The following is a 25,770-nucleotide window of genomic DNA, read 5'->3' on the forward strand; positions in this document are numbered from 1 at the left end:
ATTAAATAACACATGGGGATGTTAGAGAGAGCAAGTCCTTTTTTTTTTGGTTAACCATTTTTATGGTTCTCTGGTAGAGCTACTCACAAAGAAACTGAGAGCTTCTGCATCTAAAATATATCAACAACAATAGATATGTGATATCAGAATTAGAAAACCAACAACTGACCTCTCCAATCCCCTGTGGATATCAAGTGTCCGAAAGTGCCAAAAGATGTATGGCCCTAGCCAGGTAATTTTTCAGAAAAACTATAGGTCTACCGATTCATTGTCTCATTCGAATTCTCCTCCTCCAAAACCAGCTATTCTTTAATCAGGCTTTGAACTATTTTCTGATACCTTAATTTCATTGTCAAACATACCCATCATTCTTATGGGTTTACCCTACAACAGAATGAAAAATAAACCAGATAATCATTTCAACATGTTTGGAACTTTCGACATAAAATAAGCACCATATATAAGGTATCTATCACATCCAATAAGAATCAATACGTAAATATGACCTGGTTGTATAGTAGATGAATATGGGAAAAGTACATACTTGCTTCTGAACTCCAAACACACCAAACAAAAAACCTCATTGGTTAAGACAAAATACATCTTCAAATAAAACAAAGACATTTACTGCAGATATTTATGAAAAAGAAAAATAACATTTGGTCTCATAAATTATTGTGTTAAGATGATTCAAGGGTTGATTGTCAAAAACCCATTCTTAACTCAACAAGTCATAATGTAGTTTTGAACCGAAAGGAGTAGCTAGATTAATACCTCCAGAATAGGAAATCCCTTGCAAGGTTGAATTTGAATGGCTGTCAGAGAAAGGAATAATCATTTTTGAAGTCTTCAATTGTGGAACAAGAAGACGCAGAGTATCAGCTTTTCTGTTAGTCAGCTTCTGTAGCATCAGACCAAAATCTTTTAACATTAGAGTCAGCATCAACCTCCACATTCAGCTGTCTACCCTTCCATATGACCACTATATTAGCTATGCAAATTATCCTGCCAGAAACACAACAAATTTTCCAGTAAATATTGTAACATTATGCATGATAGGAATGAGACAATGCAGCTGAACACTACTTCCTTGAGAAAGAAAAACTCTGAACCAATAAGTCATCAAATTAACGGGGCCTATTCAAAGATATCCATCACCAAAACAATGAATAAATACAATACTGGAACAAGAAATATGAAACAACACCATGGTGATACAAAAAATGCCATTTAGTCCAAAAATGAATAAGCTACTGTGAGCTCTGAGACTCACTTCAATCAATATATGGCATATTTCAGTTCCAAGGAGCATAGATAAACATGACAGAACTATTCATACCATCAAACCACTTCTACAACACCACTCAAATAACAAAAAGCTTAAGGAATGTTCGTGATCCATTATTCCAATGAACTCAAAAATATAAATTCATGAGAAAAGGTCTCTCATCTCACCCATAGCCACAGATTCAAAGCAACTCGAGTGAGAAGTCATATAAAAAGGAGGGCGCCTTTCCTCTGCTTGATTGCATCTCCAAACAATCCCAAACTGAGATTTTCCAGGATAATCTCCAACAAAACAAGACACTCAGCAATTAGGGCACAATCAAACAAACCAACAACGTAAATTGATGAATAAACTCGAGGAAACATTGCAAAAATAATAACTTTTTTGTCCGTAGAACATGCAATCGGTGAGAATTCAACCAAACTACAACAATTCACACATGGTCATTGAAAATTAGGGTTTCAATTGGGGAAAAAAAAATCGTAAACTCACCTCCGGCCAAGACTTTCCAGCAGCGCAAGTGAAACGAGGGAAAAAAATGGGATTTTTTTTACGAGTAATATATATATATATATATATACACAAGATATGGTCACCGCCGGTGGGCATAGTTATGCTGTTTTCATCAGAATAATCTCTTTAGAAATATAAAATCAAAATTATTTGAATATATATTTTTTTTTAAGGAAAATGGATATTTTTAAAATTTATAATCATTCATGTGATTTTATCAAAAAGAACAGTTTGGGAATATACAAATAAATTAACAAATTATTTTTTTTTAAATCATTATTACAACTATGTCATGTAAAATCTGAAACTATAGTTGGCTCTTGTATATATCACATCTATCATCTATTTGCAAAATTAATCACTTATTAGTTGGATTAATGTAACTCCTATGATTAAAAGACTTAAATTTGAAGAATTATTAACCTCAATTTTATAAAGTCCAAACGATGTTTCACAAAAACCCATTATTATAGTGCTGCTCTAAATCTTAGTAGCTTTTGAATAAGGCTAGAGTTGTTGAGGGGGTGTTGTTTGGTTGAGGGAGTGAAGGGGGGTGAGAGGAGGGGTGAGGAGCACCCCTCCTCACCCCTCATAATCCACTCCCACAAATCGGGATGCTTTGTGAGTGGATGTTTATTGCTATTTTTAAATAATGCAAAATATCATTAATCGCCTTCACCCTATATCGTAGAATCCTATCAGATCCTGGTGATTGTTGTGTTTGGGATCGTGAATACGCTTTATCATGAGCATAATTTTATTAAATACTGATAGAGTATGCTTTCCAAGTATGTTTTTCACCATTTTTAAGTTTCATGAATAAATATGACAAAAATAGGGTATGTCTTGAATGATCATCGAGTGTCACATTTTAACCAATATTTATCAATTATAATCGAGATGTTATGACTCCTCATAATTTTTCAAATAAATATTTTTCCCTAATTATTGTGTGTTTTATAATGTTTATCATATATTATATATTGTGTTATTATTATTATTCTACAATTGATTATTATATATATTATTACCTATTTTTATTATAGCAAGTGAAATAGTCGAAATACAGCATTACATCTTTCTCTCTCCTCCCCACTCTTTTTCAACTAAACATAAACTACTCCTCCACACCCCTCCATGAACCAAACACGATATTTTTCTCAAACCCTCCATACTCCTCCCTCACTCCCCTCACCCCCTCCTCCCTCCCTCCAGAACCAAACATGGGGTAAAAGACTGTCAATTTACTATTATGCCTTTTTTATTAGTTTATTTGAAGCTATCTTCCCTGGTTCTAAAACTAGGGTATTTTCTGATTCCAACCTATTAAAACCTAACATGTGTCATCAAATCATAATAGAATAAAAAATTAATATCATATAAAACACGTTTTCAAAATATGATAGGTTAAAAACCACTAGTATTTCGCTCCAAAATCAGGGAGATGTTTTTAGCTTATAGCATTCTTAATTGTCATGTTGTTTATTGGTATAATTTTTATTAAACAAAATTCAGTGGGTTTAGCTATTTTTTTATATTAAAAATTATTGTTAAAGTTGCTTTAAATAATTAATTGAGATATTTTAAAAATTAATTTTGATAAATTATTTATATTTTTATTAATCACTATAAATTATAAAAAGAGAAATTTACAAAAATGCCCATGGTCCAAAGCCCAAGTCAAGTATCCAGAACCTTCTTTAAAAAAATTAAAAGCAAGCCAAAGAGAAGTCTCTGGAAACATACCCTTCTATAAATAAAAATAACCCTCAAACCCTAGATCCATCTCGTTCGCCTCTCTTTGCTTTTATCGTTCCCAAATTTTCTCTTCAAACCCTAGCTCTAGATCACAGCAATGGCCGACACTGAGACGTTTGCTTTCCAGGCGGAGATCAACCAGCTTCTCAGCCTCATCATCAACACCTTCTACTCTAACAAGGAGATTTTTTTCTCCGTGAACTCATCTCCAACTCTTCCGATGTGAGTCTTTTGTGTTTTTTATTATGTGATTATTGTTGATTTTTCTTGGATTTATCGGGGATGTGTCAGCATGATTAACTTTTGATGAGTTTGATGATCGTTTGTGTGACAATGGCTTTTCTTTTTCCATAGTTTCTGATTTTATTTCGATTTTATTGAGGTTTTTTTATTAGAGCTTGGTGTATTGATTTATGAGCATGAATTATTGTTATTTTTCTATGTTTTTTTAGAATTTATATTAGGGTTCGGTGTATTAGCTAATGTTTATGAATTATTCGCTCTTGTTTTTGATAAGTTATTCTTAGATTGTGCGGATTGATAGGAAACTGATTTATGAGCATTGATGTATCATTGATGGATTTCAATGTCGTTGCAAGAAGCATCTTTTAGTTTTAAGCCTGAAAGAAATTCTTTCTGTTTTACTATAATGTTAATGCTGATGATATGAGGATGTTATCTGAAAACAGGCACTGGACAAGATCAGGTTTGAGAGTTTGACAGATAAGAGCAAGCTTGATGCGCAGCCGGAGCTCTTTATCCACATTGTCCCTGACAAGGCCACCAATACTTTAAGCATCATTGACAGCGGTATTGGAATGACAAAGTCTGACCTTGTCAACAACCTTGGTACCATTGCGAGGTCAGGCACGAAAGAGTTCATGGAGGCACTTGCTGCTGGTGCGGATGTGAGCATGATCGGTCAGTTTGGTGTCGGATTTTATTCAGCCTACCTTGTTGCTGAGAGGGTGGTTGTGACTACCAAGCACAATGATGATGAGCAGTATGTGTGGGAGTCCCAGGCTGGTGGATCTTTCACTGTGACCAGAGATACATCCGGGGAGAATCTGGGAAGGGGCACCAAGATCACTCTCTTCCTCAAAGAGGATCAGGTATAGAATGAGAATAATTGATTTGTGTTCTACTAGTTATTCAAGTTTCTGTTTGTTGATTGGATGGTATTGCTGCATTTAGTTTTGCTGGACTAGCTCTATGTCTGTTGTTAAAGCAATATTACTGAATTAGGGGCATTTAGTGATTGTGTTTGTGGACTGCTTGTAATTGTATGCCTCTCTAGGTGTGTTTAATTCTTATTAATTGACAGTGAGGTACTGCAGTATTCGATTAAATTATTCTAAAATAGTGTTGGTATTGGTATTATTTTAAATAAGTATTGATTAATTAACTGTTGGATTATATGAACTAGCCCTAAGAAGTATTGAGTATGATGTGTGTTTGATCACTAATCATATGCCTTTGTTGTATTAGGTATTGGTTGAAAGGTTAGTACTTGTTTATGATGCATGGGGAGTTTGCTTGTTTTGTAATTGTGTTCACTATCTACTGTTTTGGGGCCTTCAAAAGTCATGTTATTCTCAAAATCATTATTGATAGAAGATGCATGTGGTCATATCTCTTCTTTTATAGATGAGACTTTAGAATATTGAACTTCGCCCATTCACAGTATCAACCTGCAAGTAGAGCAAATTTTTTGTACTCTTATTGTCAGTCATGTCTTGATGCTTATAGAGGTGATTTTCCTTTAGATTTATTCCACCATAAACTCTTGGAATGTGTTCTACTGGCGTGTCTGACTTAATTTGTTGGATGTGAAACCGTAGCTGGAGTATCTTGAAGAACGCCGCCTGAAGGATCTCGTCAAGAAACACTCTGAATTTATCAGCTACCCCATCTCCTTGTGGATTGAGAAGACCACTGAGAAGGAGATCTCTGACGATGAAGATGAGGAGGACAAGAAAGACGAGGAAGGGAAGGTGGAGGATGTTGATGAGGAGAAGGAGGAGAAGGAAAAGAAAACGAAGAAGATCAAAGAAGTGTCACATGAATGGTCCTTGGTGAACAAGCAAAAGCCAATCTGGATGAGGAAACCAGAAGAAATCACCAAGGAGGAGTATGGCGCATTCTACAAGAGCCTCACCAATGACTGGGAGGAGCACCTTGCAGTGAAGCACTTCTCTGTGGAGGGGCCAGCTTGAGTTCAAGGCAGTCCTGTTTTGTCCCCAAAAAGGGCGCCATTTGATTTGTTTGATACAAGGAAGAAGCCCAACAACATCAAGCTGTATGTGCGTCGGGTTTTCATCTATGGATAACTGTGAGGAACTGATGCCGGAGTACTTGAGTTTTTGTAAAGGGAATTGTGGACTCTGAGGACCTTCCCCTCAACATCTCTAGAGAGATGCTTCAGCAGAACAAGATCCTCAAAGTTATCCGCAAGAACCTTGTGAAGAAGTGCATTGAGCTCTTCTTTGAGATTGCAGAGAACAAGGAAGATTACAATAAGTTTTATGATTCTTTCTCCAAGAATCTCAAGCTTGGCATCCATGAGGATTCACAGAACAAGGCGAAGCTGGCAGAGTTGCTGAGGTACCACTCCACCAAGAGCGGGGAGGAGATGACAAGCCTCAAGGATTATGTGACAAGGATGAAGGATGGACAGAATGACATCTACTACATCACCGGTGAGAGCAAGAAAGCCGTTGAGAACTCTCCATTCCTGGAGAAGCTGAAAAGGAAGGGCTACGAGGTGCTGTACATGGTTGATGCCATTGATGAGTATGCTGTTGGGCAGTTGAAGGAGTTTGAGGGAAAGAAGCTTGTTTCAGCAACCAAGGAAGGTTTGAAGCTGGATGAAAGCGAGGATGAGAAGAAAAAGAAGGAAACACTTGCCCAGAAGTTTGAAAGTTTGTGCAAGGTCATCAAGGATGTGCTTGGTGACAAAGTAGAGAAGGTTGTAGTTTCTGACCGTGTCGTGGACTCACCATGCTGCTTGGTGACTGGTGAGTATGGCTGGACAGCAAATATGGAGAGGATTATGAAGGCACAAGCTCTCAGGGACTCAAGCATGGCTGGGTACATGTCAAGCAAGAAGACAATGGAGATCAACCCGGAGAACCCGATCATGGAAGAGCTGAGGAAGCGGGCGGATGCTGACAAGAATGACAAGTCTGTCAAGGACCTTGTCCTGCTGTTATTCGAAACCTCTCTTTTGACCTCCGGCTTCAGCCTTGATGATCCAAACACCTTTGGCAACAGGATTCACAGGATGCTTAAGCTCGGTTTGAGCATCGATGAAGATGATTCGACTGCTGATGCTGACACTGACATGCCTCCTCTTGAAGAAGCTGAAGCTGAGGAGAGCAAGATGGAAGAGGTAGATTAAAATCAGTAATTGATCTTTTATCCTTTAAACTTGTTACTTAAGCTTCCTATTTTTGTCTAATTAGTTCAGTCTTCTCAGTTCCATGTTTGGTTAACTTCTTTTGTTTTTAGAAGACTTGGTTTGGTTTTTTTATGAGAATGTCGTTGTGAACTAGTTTCATTGTGTTCTGTTGTGGTGTGTTGTGTTGCGGTATTATAAATCTTGAATTTGTTGAAGTTTTAAAATTTTAATACATTGTTAAGTAATATACATTCTAAAATTTTTTTAAAAAAAAAAACTATTTGGTTAATATATAAATGATTTTTAAATAAAAGAGACAAGCCTCTTTGTCTCTGAATTGAAGTAACTAGTGGTGCATCAAAAAGTAAAAAGCAAAAAGATAAAGAAGAAAAAGATATTCCGATTCTTTTCTCTACAATTGTGACCAAGTTATTCTCACTGCTCCTTACAAATGGGAGCCTCTCTTTTCTCTTCTATTTTCAGATCTTGTTTTATGGTTGTACTTGTAACCTGAAAAATAAATAAATAAATAAATGAATTGGTTCACTAATTTTGATCAATTGGTATTTAAGTGTTAACTCTACATTAAGTTTTTATAAGAAATAAAATAAAAAAATAAGAAGAAAAAAAAAAAACTGTTAATTTTGATAGTTTGAATTAGCAGTGAAATGGCTGTGTTGGAGAGAGGGCCATGATGGCAGGAAGCAAGAGGTTGAGAGGTTGGTGCTGATGGGAGGAAGCTTTGATGCTTTCTTGTTATTGTTTTTTACTCCCTCCGTTCCTTTTTATTCGTTATAAATTTATGTTTTTTTATTTATATTTTTTGAACATCAAGAAACATTTGTTATTTTTTTCCCCAAAATTATCCTAACACTCTATTCAATTTTTTTCTTAAAATTTAATATGAGAAAGAAATGTGAAAAATATAAATTAAGGGTAATTTTGAAAAAATAACTAATTTTTTATTAAATTATGTGAAATAACCAAATATGTGAGATTCGACTGATAAAAAAGAATGGAAAGAGTAATTTTTAAGAATCTTAAAAATATAAGTGAATTAATATATTGTTTATTAAATTAATTAATATTTTTTTTATAAAATTAATTGTTATAAAAAAATATTAAATAAATAATACTAATATAAATTAATAAGTCTCATCATCCCATTTACACACTGTTTTTTTAACTTACATCAAATTAAATAATAAAAAGTTAAATGCATTATTTTTCAATTACACATAAATTACACCATCATTTTAATTTATAGGTGATTACACAAATGCTTGATGCATATCCAAATACAATTGGGAAAAAAATAAGAATCAATACCAATATTCATAATTAAAAAAATATTATTTAAATCGTTTATTCCTTGATATTAAAATTAATTGGATTTTTTTTTTTTTGACAATTGAATCAGGCAAAATTTATTTTGTGTAATTTTCGAGATATACTATTTGTTAGAATTCTATATTTTGAGAAATTTTTGAATATTATTTGATAATTTCTATTTGTTTATGAAAATAAGATACATAATATATATATTTTTAATAAAATGGATAAATTACAAATTTATTGAAAAAAAAAAATAAACAGAATAGACGTAGGAAAAAAAATAATCACTAAAAAAAACAAACGACTAAAATCCTCACCATAAGTGAGAAACACAAAGAATAGAACAAATAAAATAAATCACAGAAAGGAGGAAGTTGAGCCGATTTAATACATAAATATCAAATTCCCTGAATTTAGCAAAATTTCAGCAAAATTTGTATATGCAACCTTATGAATAAGAACATTTACATATTAACTTCCATAAAAATCATACCTATATAATCAACCTTATTTTCTGAACAAAAAAAATACATAAATCATTTTACTCTTTACATATGCAATGATCAACTTTCAATAATCATGACACATACAACCATAGAATATATCTAAATTGTTGCTATTATTGATACAAGTTGCAAAGGAATGTAAGAGTGTAATCGATCGAGTTCGAGCCGAGGACTCCTCGAGCTCTATTGAAAACTCGCTGCTCAATACTCGGCTTGAATTCGATCGAGTTTTATTTTTATAGCCCGAGCTCAACTCAATACATAAATCAAGCTATTCGAGCTCGCTCGATTAAGCTCGATAAAAACTAACAAACTATATTTTATCATAGATAATTTTATACTTAAATTCGAATTCAGGCTCAAACTCAATTATATATAAAACAAACTAACATATAATATATATACACATAAATACAACTACTCGATTAAGCTCGCTAACATTCATGTCAAGTATTAAGATGCTCGAACTCGATTCGCTCGACTACTTGAGCTCGAACTCGACCCTAAGTGAGTCGAGTTCGAGCTTTACCCGAATCGAACTCGAGTAACTTGCAAATAGTAGTGGATCATTTACACCCCTAAATATAAGACTTTTTTTTCACATCAAACAAACATCCCAGTGACTTTTAATTATAATAATATAGTATATATAATACATTCAATTTGTTCTATACAAGCAATCACAAATGTTTTAGCATCAAATGCGATACTCGATTAAGCCATGCATTAAGCAATGGAGATCTCTAACGAAGATTTGGCGAGCCACAGCAATCCGGGATCATTCCTCTTCAACACTAAGTAAGCTTCCGCTCTCCCAACCTCGTCGGATATAATATCCTCGGCAAAACCAATCAATGCAAGAACCTCCATCGCCGCTGTTTGACACAAATATCACGTCAACACAAAGTATAACACACAGAAAATGAAATATGTAAAGCTCAGGATTCACCTTTGTAATTTGCAACATTCCTTTGAAACATAGGATTGGACTGCATTTTTGAAGAACAAATTGATAAGAACATGAAAACACAAACTTAGAAAGTAAAATGTAAAAGATCAAACATACCTTCCGCAGTCTTCTGAATTTCATATTATCTGGATGATCAATCACATTCCTGCAAGAGAGTATAAATTGGCTCAAGTATGTCCTAAGAATGATTTAACAATGATTAGGGAAGTCAAACCTGATAATTTTTGATAGGGTCTGAAGGACAGATGCTGCCTCTGCCGGAGGTGCTTCAGACCTTAACCACGCTATAGCTTTCTGGAGACGTGCACATATAGCAGCTACTGGTTCTTCAATTATTCTTAGTTCTTCATTATCCAAAGTGATTGTACTGTCATCAGGATCAGGCTCATCTATTTCCATCTGTTTACCGTCCATTAAAGTATCGCTTTTCAGAGAGTCATCAGGATCTGGTTCATCGCAGTTCCTTCCAGGAAGCACATGTTTAATTGGTGAACCATTGTCAATTAGTATACTAGCTTCAGCCTCATCAGTAGCAGACTCAAGAATGACTTTGTGATTTAAATCAGTGCCATTAGGAATGGAATCATCTGGATCTGGTTCAACAATTAATGAATCATCAGGGTCGGGTTTGCTGATCGTCTGACAATGTTCCTGTGTGTTTTCATGGTCCAAGCAATCATCAGGATCAGGTTCATCGTTCACATCTGATTCTCTTATGATGCTGATATGTGTTCTGTCTTCCCTGATATCCACTATGTCATCAGGGTCAGGCTCGGCATATATCTTTTCCTGATCAATTCTCAGCTCATTGTCATCAGGATCAGGTTCAGTTGCATGATTGTCTTCTGTGGTAATTAGATTTGTAGAAGCTTTCAAGGAACGGTAGTAAGCAGCAGCAACGGAGGAAGCACGAGCAGTGGCTAGAGCATTTGAGCTTCCCCCAAGTTTCTGACCTTCATAACCTGTCACTGTTTCATAAGCAATATCGTCTTCATAGTAATCTGAGACCTTCCGACGACTCAAAGTATGGCCTTTTGATTTTGTCCAATCCAAGCTTTCTGCTTCTCGGTTTAACTGTGTTTATAGCAGAATTAGAAGAAGCGATATAGTAAAACTTGGTTGTATAAGCTACTTGATAAAGAATGAACACCTGTTTATCCAGAGCATAAAAGTTGGCATCATGTTCAGAGTACACCATGTGAGCCTGAAAAAGAAAAAAAAAAAAAGACAAATTATGAAATAATTAAAGAGAAAGTAAGCAAAGCAAGCAAGCATACTCAGTTTGAATATTCATACGAGTTCATGCAAGAGAGTCTTCTTAATGTTGTCATATTTCCTGAATCCCTTAAGATCATCTGTCCGAAGACGCAAGGATATCTCCTCCCCATGATTCTAGAAAAATAAAAAGAACCATCCTCAGAAAAAAGAAAAAAAGAAAACCCACAGAATGTCACACCCTCTCTCTCTGCTAGTCATCATCTGTCTAAATTCTCATTTACCTTGTTGAACCCAAGAATACATTTAGGGCTGATGCCAACATATCCTTCAGGTGCCATTTCCGTCATAATTCCCACCCTCCAACGATGCTGATAAGAAAATAAGAAATGTAAATTAACATGGTGGCAAAAAGACTCGCAGGATAGACATTATGGACATTCTCATTCTCATTGCCATTACCTTGTTCATGATAGCGATAATTCCCGGATCACAGGCAAGCATGTGCATTCTTTTCAATGCTTCTAAAGGTGGTGGATTCAGCTGAAGAGAAACCAAGAATTAATAACATGGAGATGTTAGAAAAGGCAAGCTTCCCTTTTTTTTTCTTTCTTTTTTTTATTAAACTTATTTATGGTTCTCTGGTAGAGCTACTCACAAAGAACCCGAGAACTTCTACACCTAAAATATATCAGCAAATAATGAGTGTGATATCAGAATAAGAAAACCAATAACTGACCTCAATCCCTGGGATATCAAGTGTCTGGAAATTGCCAAAGATGTAAGGCCCTGTGGGCAATTTCAGAGAAACTACAGGTCTACCCATTCGTTGTCTCATTCGCTTCTCCTCCTCATCAAAACCAGCTATTCTCAAATCAGGATTTGAACTATTTTGTGATACCTCCTCAATTTCATTGTCAAACACACCCATCATTCTTATGGGTTTACCCTTCAACACAGTGGAAAAAACCAGATAAGCATTTCAACAAGTTTGTAACTTTCAACATAAAATAAGCACCAATATCCAAGCAACCTATCACATCCAATAAAAATCACTATGTAAATATGGTCTGGCCCTATGGTGGATGAATATGGGAAAAATTAAAACTTGCTTCTGAACCCCGGACACACCAAACAAAAAAAGCTTCATTGGTTAAGACAAATACATTTACAAATGAAATGAACAAACGATATTTACTGCAGATATGCATGAGTATAGCAGAACAATAAAATGGCTCTTCACGGAAAGAAAAAAAACAATTGATTCATAAATGATTGCGTTAAGATAATTCATATACTCTGGATCTGAAAAGCTGCAACCACTATCATTTATGATAATTAATTGCCTTCGTCATTTGAAGCTATGAACCAAAATGAAGTATATGAATACCTCCAGAATAGAAACCTCGCGCAAGGTTAAATTTGAATGGCTATCAGAGAAAGGAATAATCATTTTTGAAGCCTTCGATTGTGGAACAAGAAGACGCAGAGTATCAGCTTTTATGTCAGTCAGCTTCTGTAGCATCAGACCGAAATCTTTAACTTTAGAGTCAGCATTGACCTCCACATTCAGCTGTCTACCCCTCCATATGACCACTATATTAGCTATATCTTGTCCTTCCATCTTGTTTAGAAAGAATTCTACAAATTATCCTGCCCAAAAACACAACAAATGTTCCGGTAAATATCGCAGCATTATGCATGATACAATGAGAAAATGAAACTGAACTTCATCGACAAGGAAAAACTCTGAACAAATAAATCATCTCATTCACAGAACCTATTCAGAGATATCCACCTGCACAATGGATGAATACAATACGGGAAACATGAAAGTGATAACAAAAAGATGCCATTTAGTCCAAAAATGCAGCAAGTACTATGAGTTCTGAGACTCACTAATCAATCCATGCCATATTTCAGTCCCAAGGAGCATAAATAAACATAATTGAACTATTCATACAATTAAACCAATTCTATAGCACTACTAAATAACAAAAAACTTCGGACAAAGTTCATAACCACTAATTCCAATGGACTTCCACGCCTTCATGTCATCAAATTAGACGATTTTAAATCAAATCAAAAGAGAAGCGCATAAAAAGGATGCCCCTTTCCTGTTTGATTGCATCCTAAACAATCCCCAAACCACAGATTTTCCAGCATAATCTCCAATTAACAAGAAACTACCTATCCGGGACAATCAAACAAACCAAAAAAACGAAAAATTGATGAATAAATCCGATGAAAAAAATTGCAGAAAAAAATAACTTCTTTTGGCCGTAAACACGCAATCGGTGAGAATTCAACAAAACTACAACAATTTACACATGATCATCGAAAATAAAGGAATCTGAGTATTCGAAACTAGGGTTTCAATGACAAAACGAAGATCGCAAGCTCACCTCTCGCCGGAGACTCGCCGACAACGTCGTCGGTGAAACGAGGGAAAGATAGCTCTTTTTCCGAGGAGGTACCTTTATATATATATAGAGAGAGAGAGAGAGGATATGATCACCACCGGTGAGCATAGTTTTGCTGTTTTTCTCACAATAATAAAACTAGGAGTGAAGTTGAAATTAACCAAACCAAACCGGTTTGGTTTGGAACTAAACCTGAGCCGAGTCCAATGATTTAATTTTGGCTTTAAAAATAATCACATCCATCTATTATTATTATTATTATTATTATTATTATTATTATAGAAAAACAAAAGGGTCATGTTTGTTTTTAAGACTATAATCAAATTATAATAATAATAAAAGGGTCATGTTTGTTTTTAAGACTATAATCAAATATAATTTTAGTCTTTGTGGGCTCCTTTCTTTCCACCCGGCTTTTAATTAGGATTGACCGGTTAAAAAGCATGGATCACAAATTAAATTTTAATATTTTGTAGACATCAAGAGATTGTGGGTTCATGACTTCCATTAGGGGCAAGGCCCTAGTGTTAATTACCCTGGACATTGTCACAGAAACCTCCGATTAAGAAAATAAGTGTGAAGAAAGAAACAGATTCCGACAAATAAATTTTATTCATGCATTCATAGACTTCATTGAAAATATAAGAAGTTCGGAATTTAATCATCTTGACGCAACAATAATTGTAGCCTTTTATCTCCTTCCGACCATTTTGCCGAAAATCGCGCTTTGACTTTTGCTGACTTTTGGTCTTCGTCAATGGTCGAAATATGCATCTTGAACATGACTTAAAAAAATGGTGAAGTTGTGTCTTAGATATTTGAATTTGCATCTTGGACTTGATTTGGAACTGGATTTGAATTCTTCATAAGCTTTCGGCCTTCAGCCTTGTGAAAATTTTTGCAACTTGTGAACTCTCCAACGCTTTATCCTTAATGTTGTTGAGCTCATTTGTTGATTTGTTTGAACTTAGAACTTGGACTTTGAACTTGCATCTTGGATTTGATTTGAAACTTGATTTGATTTTTTTATAAGCTTCGGCCTTCATGCTTGTGAAGCTTTTTTACAACTTGTGAACTCTCCAACGCTTTATCCTTGAGGTTGTTGAGCTCATTTGTTGATTCATTTGAAACTTGAAACTTGGACATTTGAACTTGCATTCTTAGATTTTTGATTTGGAACTTGATTTGATTTTTTTCATAAGCTTGGCTTTCATGCTTGTGAAAGCTCTTTTACAACTTGTGAACTCTCTAATGCTTTATCCTTGAGGTTGTTGAGCTCATTTGTTGACTTGTTTGAAACTTGAAACTTGGACATTTGAATTTGCATTCTTAGATTTTTGATTTTTGAACTTGATTTGATTTTTCATAAGATTCGGCTTTCATGCTTGTGAAGCTCTTTACAACTTGTGAGCTCTCCAACGCTTTATTCTTGAGGTTGTTGAGCTCATTTGTTGACTTGTTTGAAACTTGAATCTTTGATTTTTGCATCTTAGATTTAATTTGGATTTCAAAGTTTGTGAATTCCCTATGTCGATGAATCACAAACTTGGTTTGACCTTCCATAAGCTTTCGTCGTCATGCTTGTGAAAGCTTTTTGTAACTATGAACTCTTCGACACTTTAATTTTGAGGTTGTTGAGCTCGTTTGTTGACTTGTTTGAAATTTGTGTCTTGGACTTTGAACTTGCATCTTGAATTTGATTTGGAACTTGATTTGGAACTTGATTTGATTTTTTTTTTTATAAGCTTCGGCTTTCATGCTTGTTAAGCTTTTTGCAACTTGTGAACTCTTCAACACTTTAACTTTCTGCTGTTGAGCTCATTTGTTGATATGTTTGAAACTTGGAACTTGGACTTTGAAATTGTATTTTGGATTTGATTTGAAACTTGATTTGATTTTTTTTTTATAAGCTTCGGCCTTCAGGCTTGTGAGGCTTTTGCAACTTGTGAACTCTTCAACGCTTTAACTCTGAGGTTGTTGAGCTCATTTGTTGATATGTTTAAAACTTGGAAGTTGGACTTTTCAGTCATCATCTTGAATTTGATTTGGAACTTGATTTGATTTTTTTTATAAGCTTCGCCTTGAGGGCTTGTGAGGCTTTTGTAACTTATGAACTCTTGACTCTTCATCCTTGAGGTTGTTGGGTTTCATTTGTTGAATTTGAATTATTTGATTTGATTTGGAACTTCATTTGACTTTTTTTATAAGCTCGACCTTTGAGGCTGTGAAACTTTTGCAACTTTTGAACTCTTCGACACTTCGACTTTGAGGGTTGTTGAGCTCATTTGTTGATTTGTTTGAAACTTGAAACTTGGGTCTTAGACTTTGAACTTGCTCCTTGGGAATTTGATTCTGCATCTTAAACTTTGATTTGGATTTTCAAGTTGTGGATTCTTTGTATTGATGAATCACAAACTTGGTTTTGACTTTTCATGAGCTTGAGCTTTTTATGCTTGTGAAGCTTTTTTTACAACTTGTGAACTCTTGACTCTTCATCCTTGAGGTCGTTGAGCTCATTTGTTGATTTATTTGAAACTTGGATCTTTGATTTTTGCATCTTTGATTTTTGATTTGGATTTGAAGTCATGGATTCCCTATGTTGATGAATCACAAACTTGGTTTGACTTTCATGAGCTTCGGCTTTTATGCTTGTGAAGTTTTTTACAACTTGTGAACTCTTCAACAATTTAACTTTGAAGTTGTTGAGCTCATCTGTTGATTCATCATTTTTTTTAATGCCTTGATTTTGATTTGATTTTTTTCCTCTCTTTTTTTTGTTTTAGAATGCTTGGCTTTTGAAGATCTTGAAATTTCTTCTCTCTTAAGAGAGTCAATGGCCTCAAACAGGGTCCATGAGCTCAAAAAGAGTTTTATGGGTTTTGGAATTTTTCACCACTCCTAAGTGAGTCAATGACCTCAAATAGGGTCCATGAGCTCAAAGAGAGTTTTATGGGTTTTTGGAATTTTTTTCATCACTCCTAATAGAAGCGATGAGCTCGAAATAGGGTCCATGAGTTCAAAAAAAGAGTTTTATGGGTTTTTGGAATTTTTTTCATCACTCGAAAGAGAGTCGATGACCTCAAACAAGGTCCATGAGCTCAAAGAGAGTTTCATGGGTTTTGGAATTTTTTTCATCACTCGAAGAGAGTCGATGGCCTCAAGCAGGGGTCCAGTGAGCTCGAAAGAGTTTTATGGGTTTTAGAATTTTTTTCAGTCACTCGAAAGAGAATCGATGGCCTCAAACAGGGTCCATCATCTCGAAAGAGAGTTTTAAGGGTTTTTAGAATTTTTTTATCACTCCTAAGAGAGTTAATGGCCTCAAACAAGGTCCATCATTTCGAAAGAGATTTGTCATCAGCTGCAAAGAGAGTCGATGGCCTCAAAGCCGGGTCCAAGAGCTCAAAGAGAGTTTTAAAAAGATCTTGATAGCCCATCAGCTTAGTGATTTGTTAAGAGCGATGAAGAGGCCCTCCAAAAGAAGGCGATCGACATCGTTAGACATCACGTGTAAGCTTAAAGGGGTCTTGTGAAATTACCAAAATACCCCTCCTCTTCGCTAAAAATCCTTTTTTTTCTTCTTTTCTTTTTTTCTCTTTTTTTTTGCATTTAGATCCTCTAACTTTTCATTTTTTTTCACGTTTTATCAAATTTTGCAAATAAACCCCCAAACTTTCACATTTTCATATTTTTTCATATTTATTATTTTTTTGCAGTTAAACCCTCGAGCTTTCGTATTTTCACACATTTTCACATTTTTTGCATATATGTCCTCAATTGTTTCATCATTTTTTTCCCATGGATTTTGCATAAAAGCCCAACTTTCTACAAATGTATTTTTTTACCATGACAGAGCTCTTTTTTTCTTCTCTCTCTGAACAATTACATTTCTACGCATGTTTGAACTCAGCATGTTAAAAGTTCAACTAACTAGAGGAAAATCTACAAGCCAAGGCATGAGATGGAGATTTTTGATTGAGAAAACATGCCACCATGGATACATAAAAAGCATGTTGCCACATATACAATTCATTGCTCACTTAATCAAGGAGTGCATGGTTAGTAAAAACAATCAAAGTTCACGGATCACCGCCATGGCATGGATTGACATGGGAGTGAATGAAGATTTTTTTGTTTTGTAAAATAAAAATCCAAACATTTTTTTCTTTTATAGCATAGATGCAACGGAACATGTATAAGCATATATATTTTTGGATGAAACTCTATAAGAGCATCTGCTTCTTTCAAGCTATAAGCATTTGACGAGCTTCTCAAGCATGCCTCGAGATTTGTGCTAGGGTTATGACGGCGGCAGAAGCAATATACATCGTCACCACCACCACTAAGATGTCCTTTGTCTTCGTGGTAGTGTTTGGAGAAAAGAAAGAGAGAGTGGGAGAGGAACTAATAGTAGAAGGACCGATTGTCGGGACTCAAGCGATGTTTGGATTCTCAAGTTCCTCTTCACAAGAATCGGTCGTTGATCTCCTCAGCGCTTTGGAATGAAAATCGGAACACGGAATCGGAGAAAAGAGATAAAGGCGAGGAGGAGCAAGGTCTCGAGCCTTGCCCGAGCATCACCACGTCAATTCTCTTCGTCTTCTTCTCTTTTTTTCTCTTCTTTTTCTTTTCTCTTCTCTTCCTTCTTCTCTTTTTTTTCTTTTCTCTTTCTCTGTCTCTTTCTTTTTTCTGTTCTCCCCATTTTTTTCTTTTTCTCTTCTTTTTCTTCACAAATCTTGACTTCTCCCTAAAATCCTCGACCTCCGAGAGATTTTTTATTCCCTTTTTTAATTTCAAATTTTTATTTCAAAATCCCTTCTTATCCATTTCTTTTTATTTCTTTTTTTTATTCTCACTCATTTTTTTAAAATTTTGATTTTAATTTATTTTATTATTTTTTTCACGTGACAATTTGTGGCGCACGTTTTTTTTTTTTTTCATTTTAGCCCTCATATATCTTTTTTTATTTGATTTTTTCTAATCTATTTCTTCTTTCTTTTCTTATCCAACAGTCTTTAAACTCAAAAAAATATTATTCTAGTGATTAACTATATAAAAATATTCAGTTGATATTTTTTTATCTCGTACTAGATGTTGGTTTTGTGTGTAGATTATTATTTAATTTTTTTAAATTAGTTAAAATTGTGAAAAAAAATTTATCTAAATGAGCATATGTTTGTAGTTTTTAGATAATTTATTTTTTAGGGTTAAATAATAAAAAAACAAAAACTTATGAAATAATTGGGATGAATTGCGTTGTCTTATCTTTTCAAGCCTAAAGTAAAAATATCTTAAATTATTTAATATTTATATTTAATAAACTAAATATATATTATTTAAATAAAATTAAAAAAAAATTGATCATTTTAATTATACTACAATTTAGTTCAATTCAGCAAAATGCACACATATTTAATTGTATATTTGTTTGTCGTATTTCATTAAAAAAAATTCAGTCCAACAAAATATATTTAGTTGCATAGCTTTATTATAATTTATCTCAATTTGGATCGAATCATATTAAATATCATAAAATCATTTGATTTAATTTGTTAAATATTATTAAATTGAGTTTGAACTAATTTATTTATAAAATTTAATTTGAACCAAACCCTTCTATGAAAAGATAAAAACCGAATAAAACTCGAGCCAAAACCCGAAGGAGGCGGTAATCTTACCGATTTGCAGAGTATTCCAGAAAGATGTAGGTACATTTTAGTGGTCGTTGTGCATTTATGCTAAAACACGCTTCAATAAAAGTGGGATATTTTGAGCTAGCGGTGGTGTCATTGCTTATGGCTTAAATTTTATATCATTGTAAAAAAAATTTAATTTTACTATTAAATTTATTGGGTAAATTTTTCATGTGGTCTCTATGTTATGGCTGATTTCTATTTCGGTCATTATGTTTTAATTTATTTTTTTTGGTCATTAGATATTAATTTATTTTCATTGGTTAGTCACTTGGAATTTTTTGATCAAATTTAGATGATGTGGCGGCCAAAAATGTCACATTACTCTTTTTTTTAATATTTCTCTTATCCCGTGGAGAGAAATGCTTTCGGATAAGCTCAGCTTAGTGGCGTGGTATTCCAATCTTCTACGTCATCTAAATTTAGCTGAAAATCTCAAGTGATAGCCGATAACAAATTAATATCTAATGATAAAAAAGAAACAAATTGAAATACAATGATCAAAATAGAAATCAGCCATAACACAGTGACCGCATGAAAAATTTACCTAATAAATTCAATATCAAAATTATTTCAAAATATTAAATCAAAACTATTTGGGTGAAATATATATATATATATATATATATACACCAGTAGTTTGGTATTAATTTACTACAAAATACACAAAAGGTTTAAAATTTTACTGTCACAATGCTGTTAATCAACGATGTTCATGCACTGTGCATCAGAAATTTAATACTATTTATTAATATTATTTACTAGTGTAAGCCTTCTTTCGAAAATTTTTTTTTCCTCTTTATGATTACATAATAAGTGAATTTATCCTTTAAAAATTATTAAGCCATCATAGTCCATATGTTCATACCTACATGTTTTATTTAAGGCGCTTGTTTCTTTTATTATATAACAAACAACACAAACAAATGTGAATTCGTTTAATTTTTAAAATTTATGAAAAAGTTTAAGAAAATATAAATTAATTAGAAATTATTTTATGAAAATCCAAAATGTTAAAGTTATTTTAAATAATTAGTTAATTGAGATATTTACTCCGTTCTTTTTACTATACATTTAAAAAAATATATGAAACATTAAATATTATTTTTTAAATTTATATCTAGTTAAAAGGACCAGATTGGATTGGGTATTTTTCAAAATATATTATGATAAGTATTTTTTATTTATTAATTTTGAATTATGAATATAATCTCATTTTTAAAAAAGAAAAAAGAAAAAAAAGGTAAATTTACAAAAATACCCATCTCCCAAGTCTTTTGAGTCAAGTAATCCAGAACCTTCTTTCCAAGCCGGCCCAAGAGAAGCCTCTAGAACCCGAGTCCTTCTATAAATAATCCCATTCTCTCTAAATCTCAAAACCCTAGATCCATCTCGTTCGCCACTCTCGATCCCAATTTCTCTATTCGAACCCTAGCTCTAGATCGTCATCCATCCTTGATCACAGCAATGGCTGACACTGAGACGTTTGCTTTCCAGGCGGAGATCAACCAGCTTCTCAGCCTCATCATCAACACCTTCTACTCCAACAAGGAGATTTTTTTCTCCGTGAACTCATCTCCAACTCTTCCGATGTGAGTCTTCGTGTTTTTTTATTGTGCGATTATTGTTGATTTTTCTTAGATTTATTGGGGGTTTGTCAGCATGATTCGCTGTTGATGAGTTATCTGTGATTTTTTCATATTAGTTTGGTCGCTTGTGTGACAATGTCTTTTCTTTTTCCATAATTCCTGATTTTATCTGTGATTTTTTCATATTAGTTTGATCATTTATTGGAGGATTTTTTCCATGTTTTGTAGAATTTATATTAGGGTTTGGTGTATTGGCTAATGTTCATGAATCATTTGCTCTTGTTTTAGATAGATTGTTTCTTAGATTGTGCGAATAGATAGGTAATGGATAAAAAAAAAAACTCATTTTGTTGTTAATTCCGTGAATCATGACCCTAGTTTGATGTATTATTGACAGATTTCAATTTTATTGCAAGAAGTTTCTATTAATTTCAAGCCCGGAAGAAATTCTTTTTTGTTTTATTACAAAGTGTATACCGATGACATATGGGGTTTGGATCTGAAAACAGGCACTGGACAAGATCAGGTTTGAGAGTTTGACAGATAAGAGCAAGCTTGATGCGCAGCCGGAGCTCTTTATCCACATTGTCCCTGACAAGGCCACCAATACTTTAAGCATCATTGACAGCGGTATTGGAATGACAAAGTCTGACCTTGTCAACAACCTTGGTACCATTGCGAGGTCAGGCACGAAAGAGTTCATGGAGGCACTTGCTGCTGGTGCGGATGTGAGCATGATCGGTCAGTTTGGTGTCGGATTTTTATTCAGCCTACCTTGTTGCTGAGAGGGTGGTTGTGACTACCAAGCACAATGATGATGAGCAGTATGTGTGGGAGTCCCAGGCTGGTGGATCTTTCACTGTGACCAGAGATACATCCGGGGAGAATCTGGGAAGGGCACCAAGATCACTCTCTTCCTCAAAGAGGATCAGGTATAGAATGAGAATAATTGATTTGTGTTCTACTAGTTATTCAAGTTTCTGTTTTTGTTGATTGGATGGTATTGCTGCATTTAGTTTTTGCTGGACTAGCTCTATGTCTGTTGTTAAAAGCAATATTACTGAATTAGGGGCATTTAGTGATTGTGTTTGTGGACTGCTTGTAATTGTATGCCTCTCTAGGTGTGTTTAATTCTTATTAATTGACAGTGAGGTACTGCAGTATTCGATTAAATTATTCTAAAATAGTGTTGGTATTGGTATTATTTTTAAATAAGTATTGATTAATTAACTGTTGGATTATATGAACTAGCCCTAAGAAGTATTGAGTATGATGTGTGTTTGATCACTAATCATATGCCTTTGTTGTATTAGGTATTGGTTGAAAGGTTAGTACTTGTTTATGATGCATGGGGAGTTTGCTTGTTTTGTAATTGTGTTCACTATCTACTGTTTTGGGGCCTTCAAAAGTCATGTTATTCTCAAAATCATTATTGATAGAAGATGCCTGTGGTCATATCTCTTCTTTTATAGATGAGACTTTAGAATATTGAACTTCGCCCATTCACAGTATCAACCTGCAAGTAGAGCAAATTTTTTGTACTCTTATTGTCAGTCATGTCTTGATGCTTATAGAGGTGATTTTCCTTTAGATTTATTCCACCATAAACTCTTGGAATGTGTTCTACTGAGCGTGTCTGACTTAATTTGTTGGATGTGAAACCGTAGCTGGAGTATCTTGAAGAACGCCGCCTGAAGGATCTCGTCAAGAAACACTCTGAATTTATCAGCTACCCCATCTCCTTGTGGATTGAGAAGACCACTGAGAAGGAGATCTCTGACGATGAAGATGAGGGAGGACAAGAAAGAGCGAGGAAGGGAAGGTGGAGGATGTTGATGAGGAGAAGGAGGAGAAGGAAAAGAAAACGAAGAAGATCAAAGAAGTGTCACATGAATGGTCCTTGGTGAACAAGCAAAAAGCCAATCTGGATGAGGAAACCAGAAGAAATCACCAAGGAGGAGTATGGCGCATTCTACAAGAGCCTCACCAATGACTGGGAGGAGCACCTTGCAGTGAAGCACTTCTCTGTGGAGGGCCAGCTTGAGTTCAAGGCAGTCCTGTTTGTCCCCAAAAGGGCACCATTTGATTTGTTTGATACAAGGAAGAAGCCCAACAACATCAAGCTGTATGTGCGTCGGGTTTTCATCATGGATAACTGTGAGGAACTGATGCCGGAGTATTTGAGCTTTGTAAAGGGAATTGTGGACTCTGAGGACCTTCCCCTCAACATCTCTAGGGAGACACTTCAGCAGAACAAGATCCTTAAAGTTATCCGTCAAAGAACCTCGTGAAGAAGTGTGTCGAGCTCTTCTTTGAGATTGCAGAGAACAAGGAAGATTACAATAAGTTCTACGAGGCTTTCTCCAAGAATCTCAAGTTGGGCATTCATGAGGATTCACAAAACAAGGCGAAGCTGGCGGAGTTGCTGAGGTACCACTCGACAAAGAGCGGGAGGAGATGACAAGCCTCAAGGATTATGTGACAAGGATGAAGGATGGACAGAATGACATCTACTACATCACCGGTGAGAGTAAGAAAGCTGTTGAGAACTCTCCATTCCTTGAGAAGCTGAAAAGGAAGGGCTATGAGGTGCTGTACATGGTTGATGCCATTGACGAGTATGCTGTTGGGCAATTGAAGGAGTTCGAGGGGAAGAAGCTTGTTTCAGCAACCAAGGAAGGACTGAAGCTGGATGAAAGTGAGGATGAGAAGAAAAAGAAGGAAACACTTGTCCAGAAGTTTGAAGGGTTGTGCAAGGTAATCAAGGATGTGCTTGGTGACAAAGTCGAGAAGGTTGTAGTTTCTGACCGTGTTGTGGACTCACCGTGCTGCCTGGTGACTGGTGAGTATGGCTGGACTGCAAACATGGAGAGGATTATGAAGGCACAAGCTCTGAGGGACTCGAGCATGGCTGGGTACATGTCAAGCAAGAAGACAATGGAGATCAACCCGGAGAATCCAATCATGGAGGAGCTGAGGAAACGGGCGGATGCTGACAAGAACGACAAGTCTGTCAAGGACCTCGTCCTGCTGTTATTCGAAACCTCTTTTTGACCTCCGGCTTCAGCCTGGATGATCCAAATACCTTTGGCAACAGGATTCATGGGATGCTTAAGCTCGGTTTGAGCATCGATGATGATGATTCTACTGCTGATGCTGACACTGACATGCCTCCTCTTGAGGAAGCTGAAGCTGAGGAGAGCAAGATGGAAGAGGTTGATTAAATTGGTTACTGATCTTTCATCCAAATTATAGAACTTTTTACTCTTGCTACATGTTTTTGTCTTGAATTATTTAAGAGTAATCAGACAATTATCTAATTAGTTCCTTGTTTGCTGGCTTCTTCTGTTTTAAGAAGACTTGTTTTGTTATTTATGAGAATGTCTTTGTGAACTATTAGTTTCATCGATGTTCCAGTGTGGTATGTTCTATTACTGTGTTTTAGCTCTTGAAATTGAAGGTTTAAATAATTTATAATATATTTTTTAGTACCTTGTTATTATGTATGGTATACTATGTTATATGGGTTAATTTTTTTTTAAAGTAAATTATTGAAATTTCGGTTAAATATTATTTTAATTACTGAATTTTAATTTGATTCAAAATATTTACGAAAATGATTGTTAGCGCACTGTTAAAGATTTATTATGGTCATATATCTTAACTAATGAAGATGTTAATTCATTGGATTGGATGACGGTAATGATTAAATTGATATTTGATCAAATTTTTTTTATTTATAAAAAAAAAACCATATTATATGAAGTATATATTAACCAATGCAATATTTATAATTTCCTTTTGTGATTGTCATTAACAAGACAAGCAGAGTTAAATGCTGTGTCATGTCTCCACCAAAATTCTGGTCAATTGTATTGCAAAGTAGTAAAAGTTTAGGTCTATCGTTTTGAATGAAGTGTTTCACCAACTTGGACATCCATATACATTCCTAACACTAAGGTTGTGTTTGGATGAAGGGATTGGGCACTATTGGCATGGGATTGATTGTTAATAGGGATATATGCCCATGTTTGGGTATTTTCTTATTAAACTTAGTAATGAAAGTATTGTAGAGTAATTCATGGTGCGTAGTAAAGGCGTTTTGATTACTCCCCGAAAATTGGGAGGGCATGGAGGAATAAACACTATTGATAGTAAAATAACGTTTTTGCCCCTACTTAAGATTTAAATAAATAATAATTATTAATTTAAATAACTAATTATAATAATTAAAGTAAATAATAATTAATATAAATTGAGTCATTTAAATATTATAATAATTAAAGTGAAATGATGCAGTTTTTGCCCCTACATAGATTTAATTAAATAAATAATTAATAAAAAGTATTTAATTATGATAAGGAAAGTGAAATAGACAGGTTTTGCCCCTACATAGATTTAATTATATAAATAATTAATAAAAGTATTTAATTATGATAAGGAAAATGAAATGACATTTTTTTGCCCCTACTTAAGATTTAATTAAATAATAATTATTAATTTAAATAACTAATTATAATAATTAAAAGTAAATAATAATTAATATAAATTGAGCCATTTAAATATTATAATAATTAAAAAGTGAAATGACGAGTTTTGCCCCTACTGCAGTTTAATTAAATAAAATAATTAATAAAAACTATTTAATTATGATAAGTAAAAGTGAAATGACATTTTTTTGCCCCTACTTAAGACTTAATTAAATAATAATAATAAATATAAATTAAGTCATTATAATAATTAAATTAAATTATAATAAACATAAATTAAGTAATTTAAATATTATAATTAAATTAAATTGGTTAATGATAAAAAAATTATTTATTCTAAATATTTAATTATAATAATTATAGAGACTAAATATTTATTTATATGTAATTATTTTATATATTAGTTTATCATTACTTTATATTAAGGGTATTAAAATAATTTACATACGATTTCTACTGTCACTTTTTCATTCCCGATATTTATTCCTTTCAACCAAACACTTTTTTCATTATCATTACCATTACTTTTCCCATTACCATTACCATTACTTTTCCCATTCCTATTACCATTATCATTCCTATTCCGTGATCCA

At 34.1% G+C, this 25,770-nt stretch overlaps 1 protein-coding gene, 1 long non-coding RNA gene and 2 pseudogenes across 2 annotated transcripts; 2 read left to right on the top strand and 2 right to left on the bottom strand.

The window, feature by feature from the left end:
• Positions 1 to 293: 293 nt before the first annotated feature.
• On the bottom strand, positions 294 to 1,815 carry LOC120257011. Its single transcript, XR_005535479.1, has 3 exons — positions 1,781 to 1,815; positions 775 to 1,005; positions 294 to 384 (listed from the first exon to the last, which is right to left on the bottom strand). It is a non-coding gene; the product is annotated as an uncharacterized LOC120257011 (long non-coding RNA).
• A 1,751-nt stretch (positions 1,816 to 3,566) lies between these two features.
• LOC120257004 lies at positions 3,567 to 7,124 on the top strand (annotated as a pseudogene).
• A 2,267-nt stretch (positions 7,125 to 9,391) lies between these two features.
• On the bottom strand, positions 9,392 to 13,446 carry LOC120257006. The gene is made up of 11 exons (XM_039264642.1): positions 13,391 to 13,446; positions 12,376 to 12,638; positions 11,725 to 11,934; positions 11,448 to 11,528; positions 11,270 to 11,356; positions 11,067 to 11,162; positions 10,921 to 10,974; positions 9,985 to 10,844; positions 9,867 to 9,915; positions 9,750 to 9,789; positions 9,392 to 9,675 (listed from the first exon to the last, which is right to left on the bottom strand). Exons 2-11 carry the CDS (start codon positions 12,607 to 12,609, stop codon positions 9,527 to 9,529), a joined length of 1,860 nt encoding a protein of 619 aa, XP_039120576.1. The 5' UTR covers positions 12,610 to 12,638; positions 13,391 to 13,446; the 3' UTR covers positions 9,392 to 9,526.
• Positions 13,447 to 20,467: 7,021 nt separating this feature from the next.
• LOC120257005 lies at positions 20,468 to 24,096 on the top strand (annotated as a pseudogene).
• The last annotated feature ends 1,674 nt before the right edge of the window (positions 24,097 to 25,770 follow it).

This window comes from Dioscorea cayenensis, unplaced genomic scaffold (genome assembly GCF_009730915.1).
Source record: "Dioscorea cayenensis subsp. rotundata cultivar TDr96_F1 unplaced genomic scaffold, TDr96_F1_v2_PseudoChromosome.rev07_lg8_w22 25.fasta BLBR01001796.1, whole genome shotgun sequence".
Taxonomy (NCBI): domain Eukaryota; kingdom Viridiplantae; phylum Streptophyta; class Magnoliopsida; order Dioscoreales; family Dioscoreaceae; genus Dioscorea; species Dioscorea cayenensis.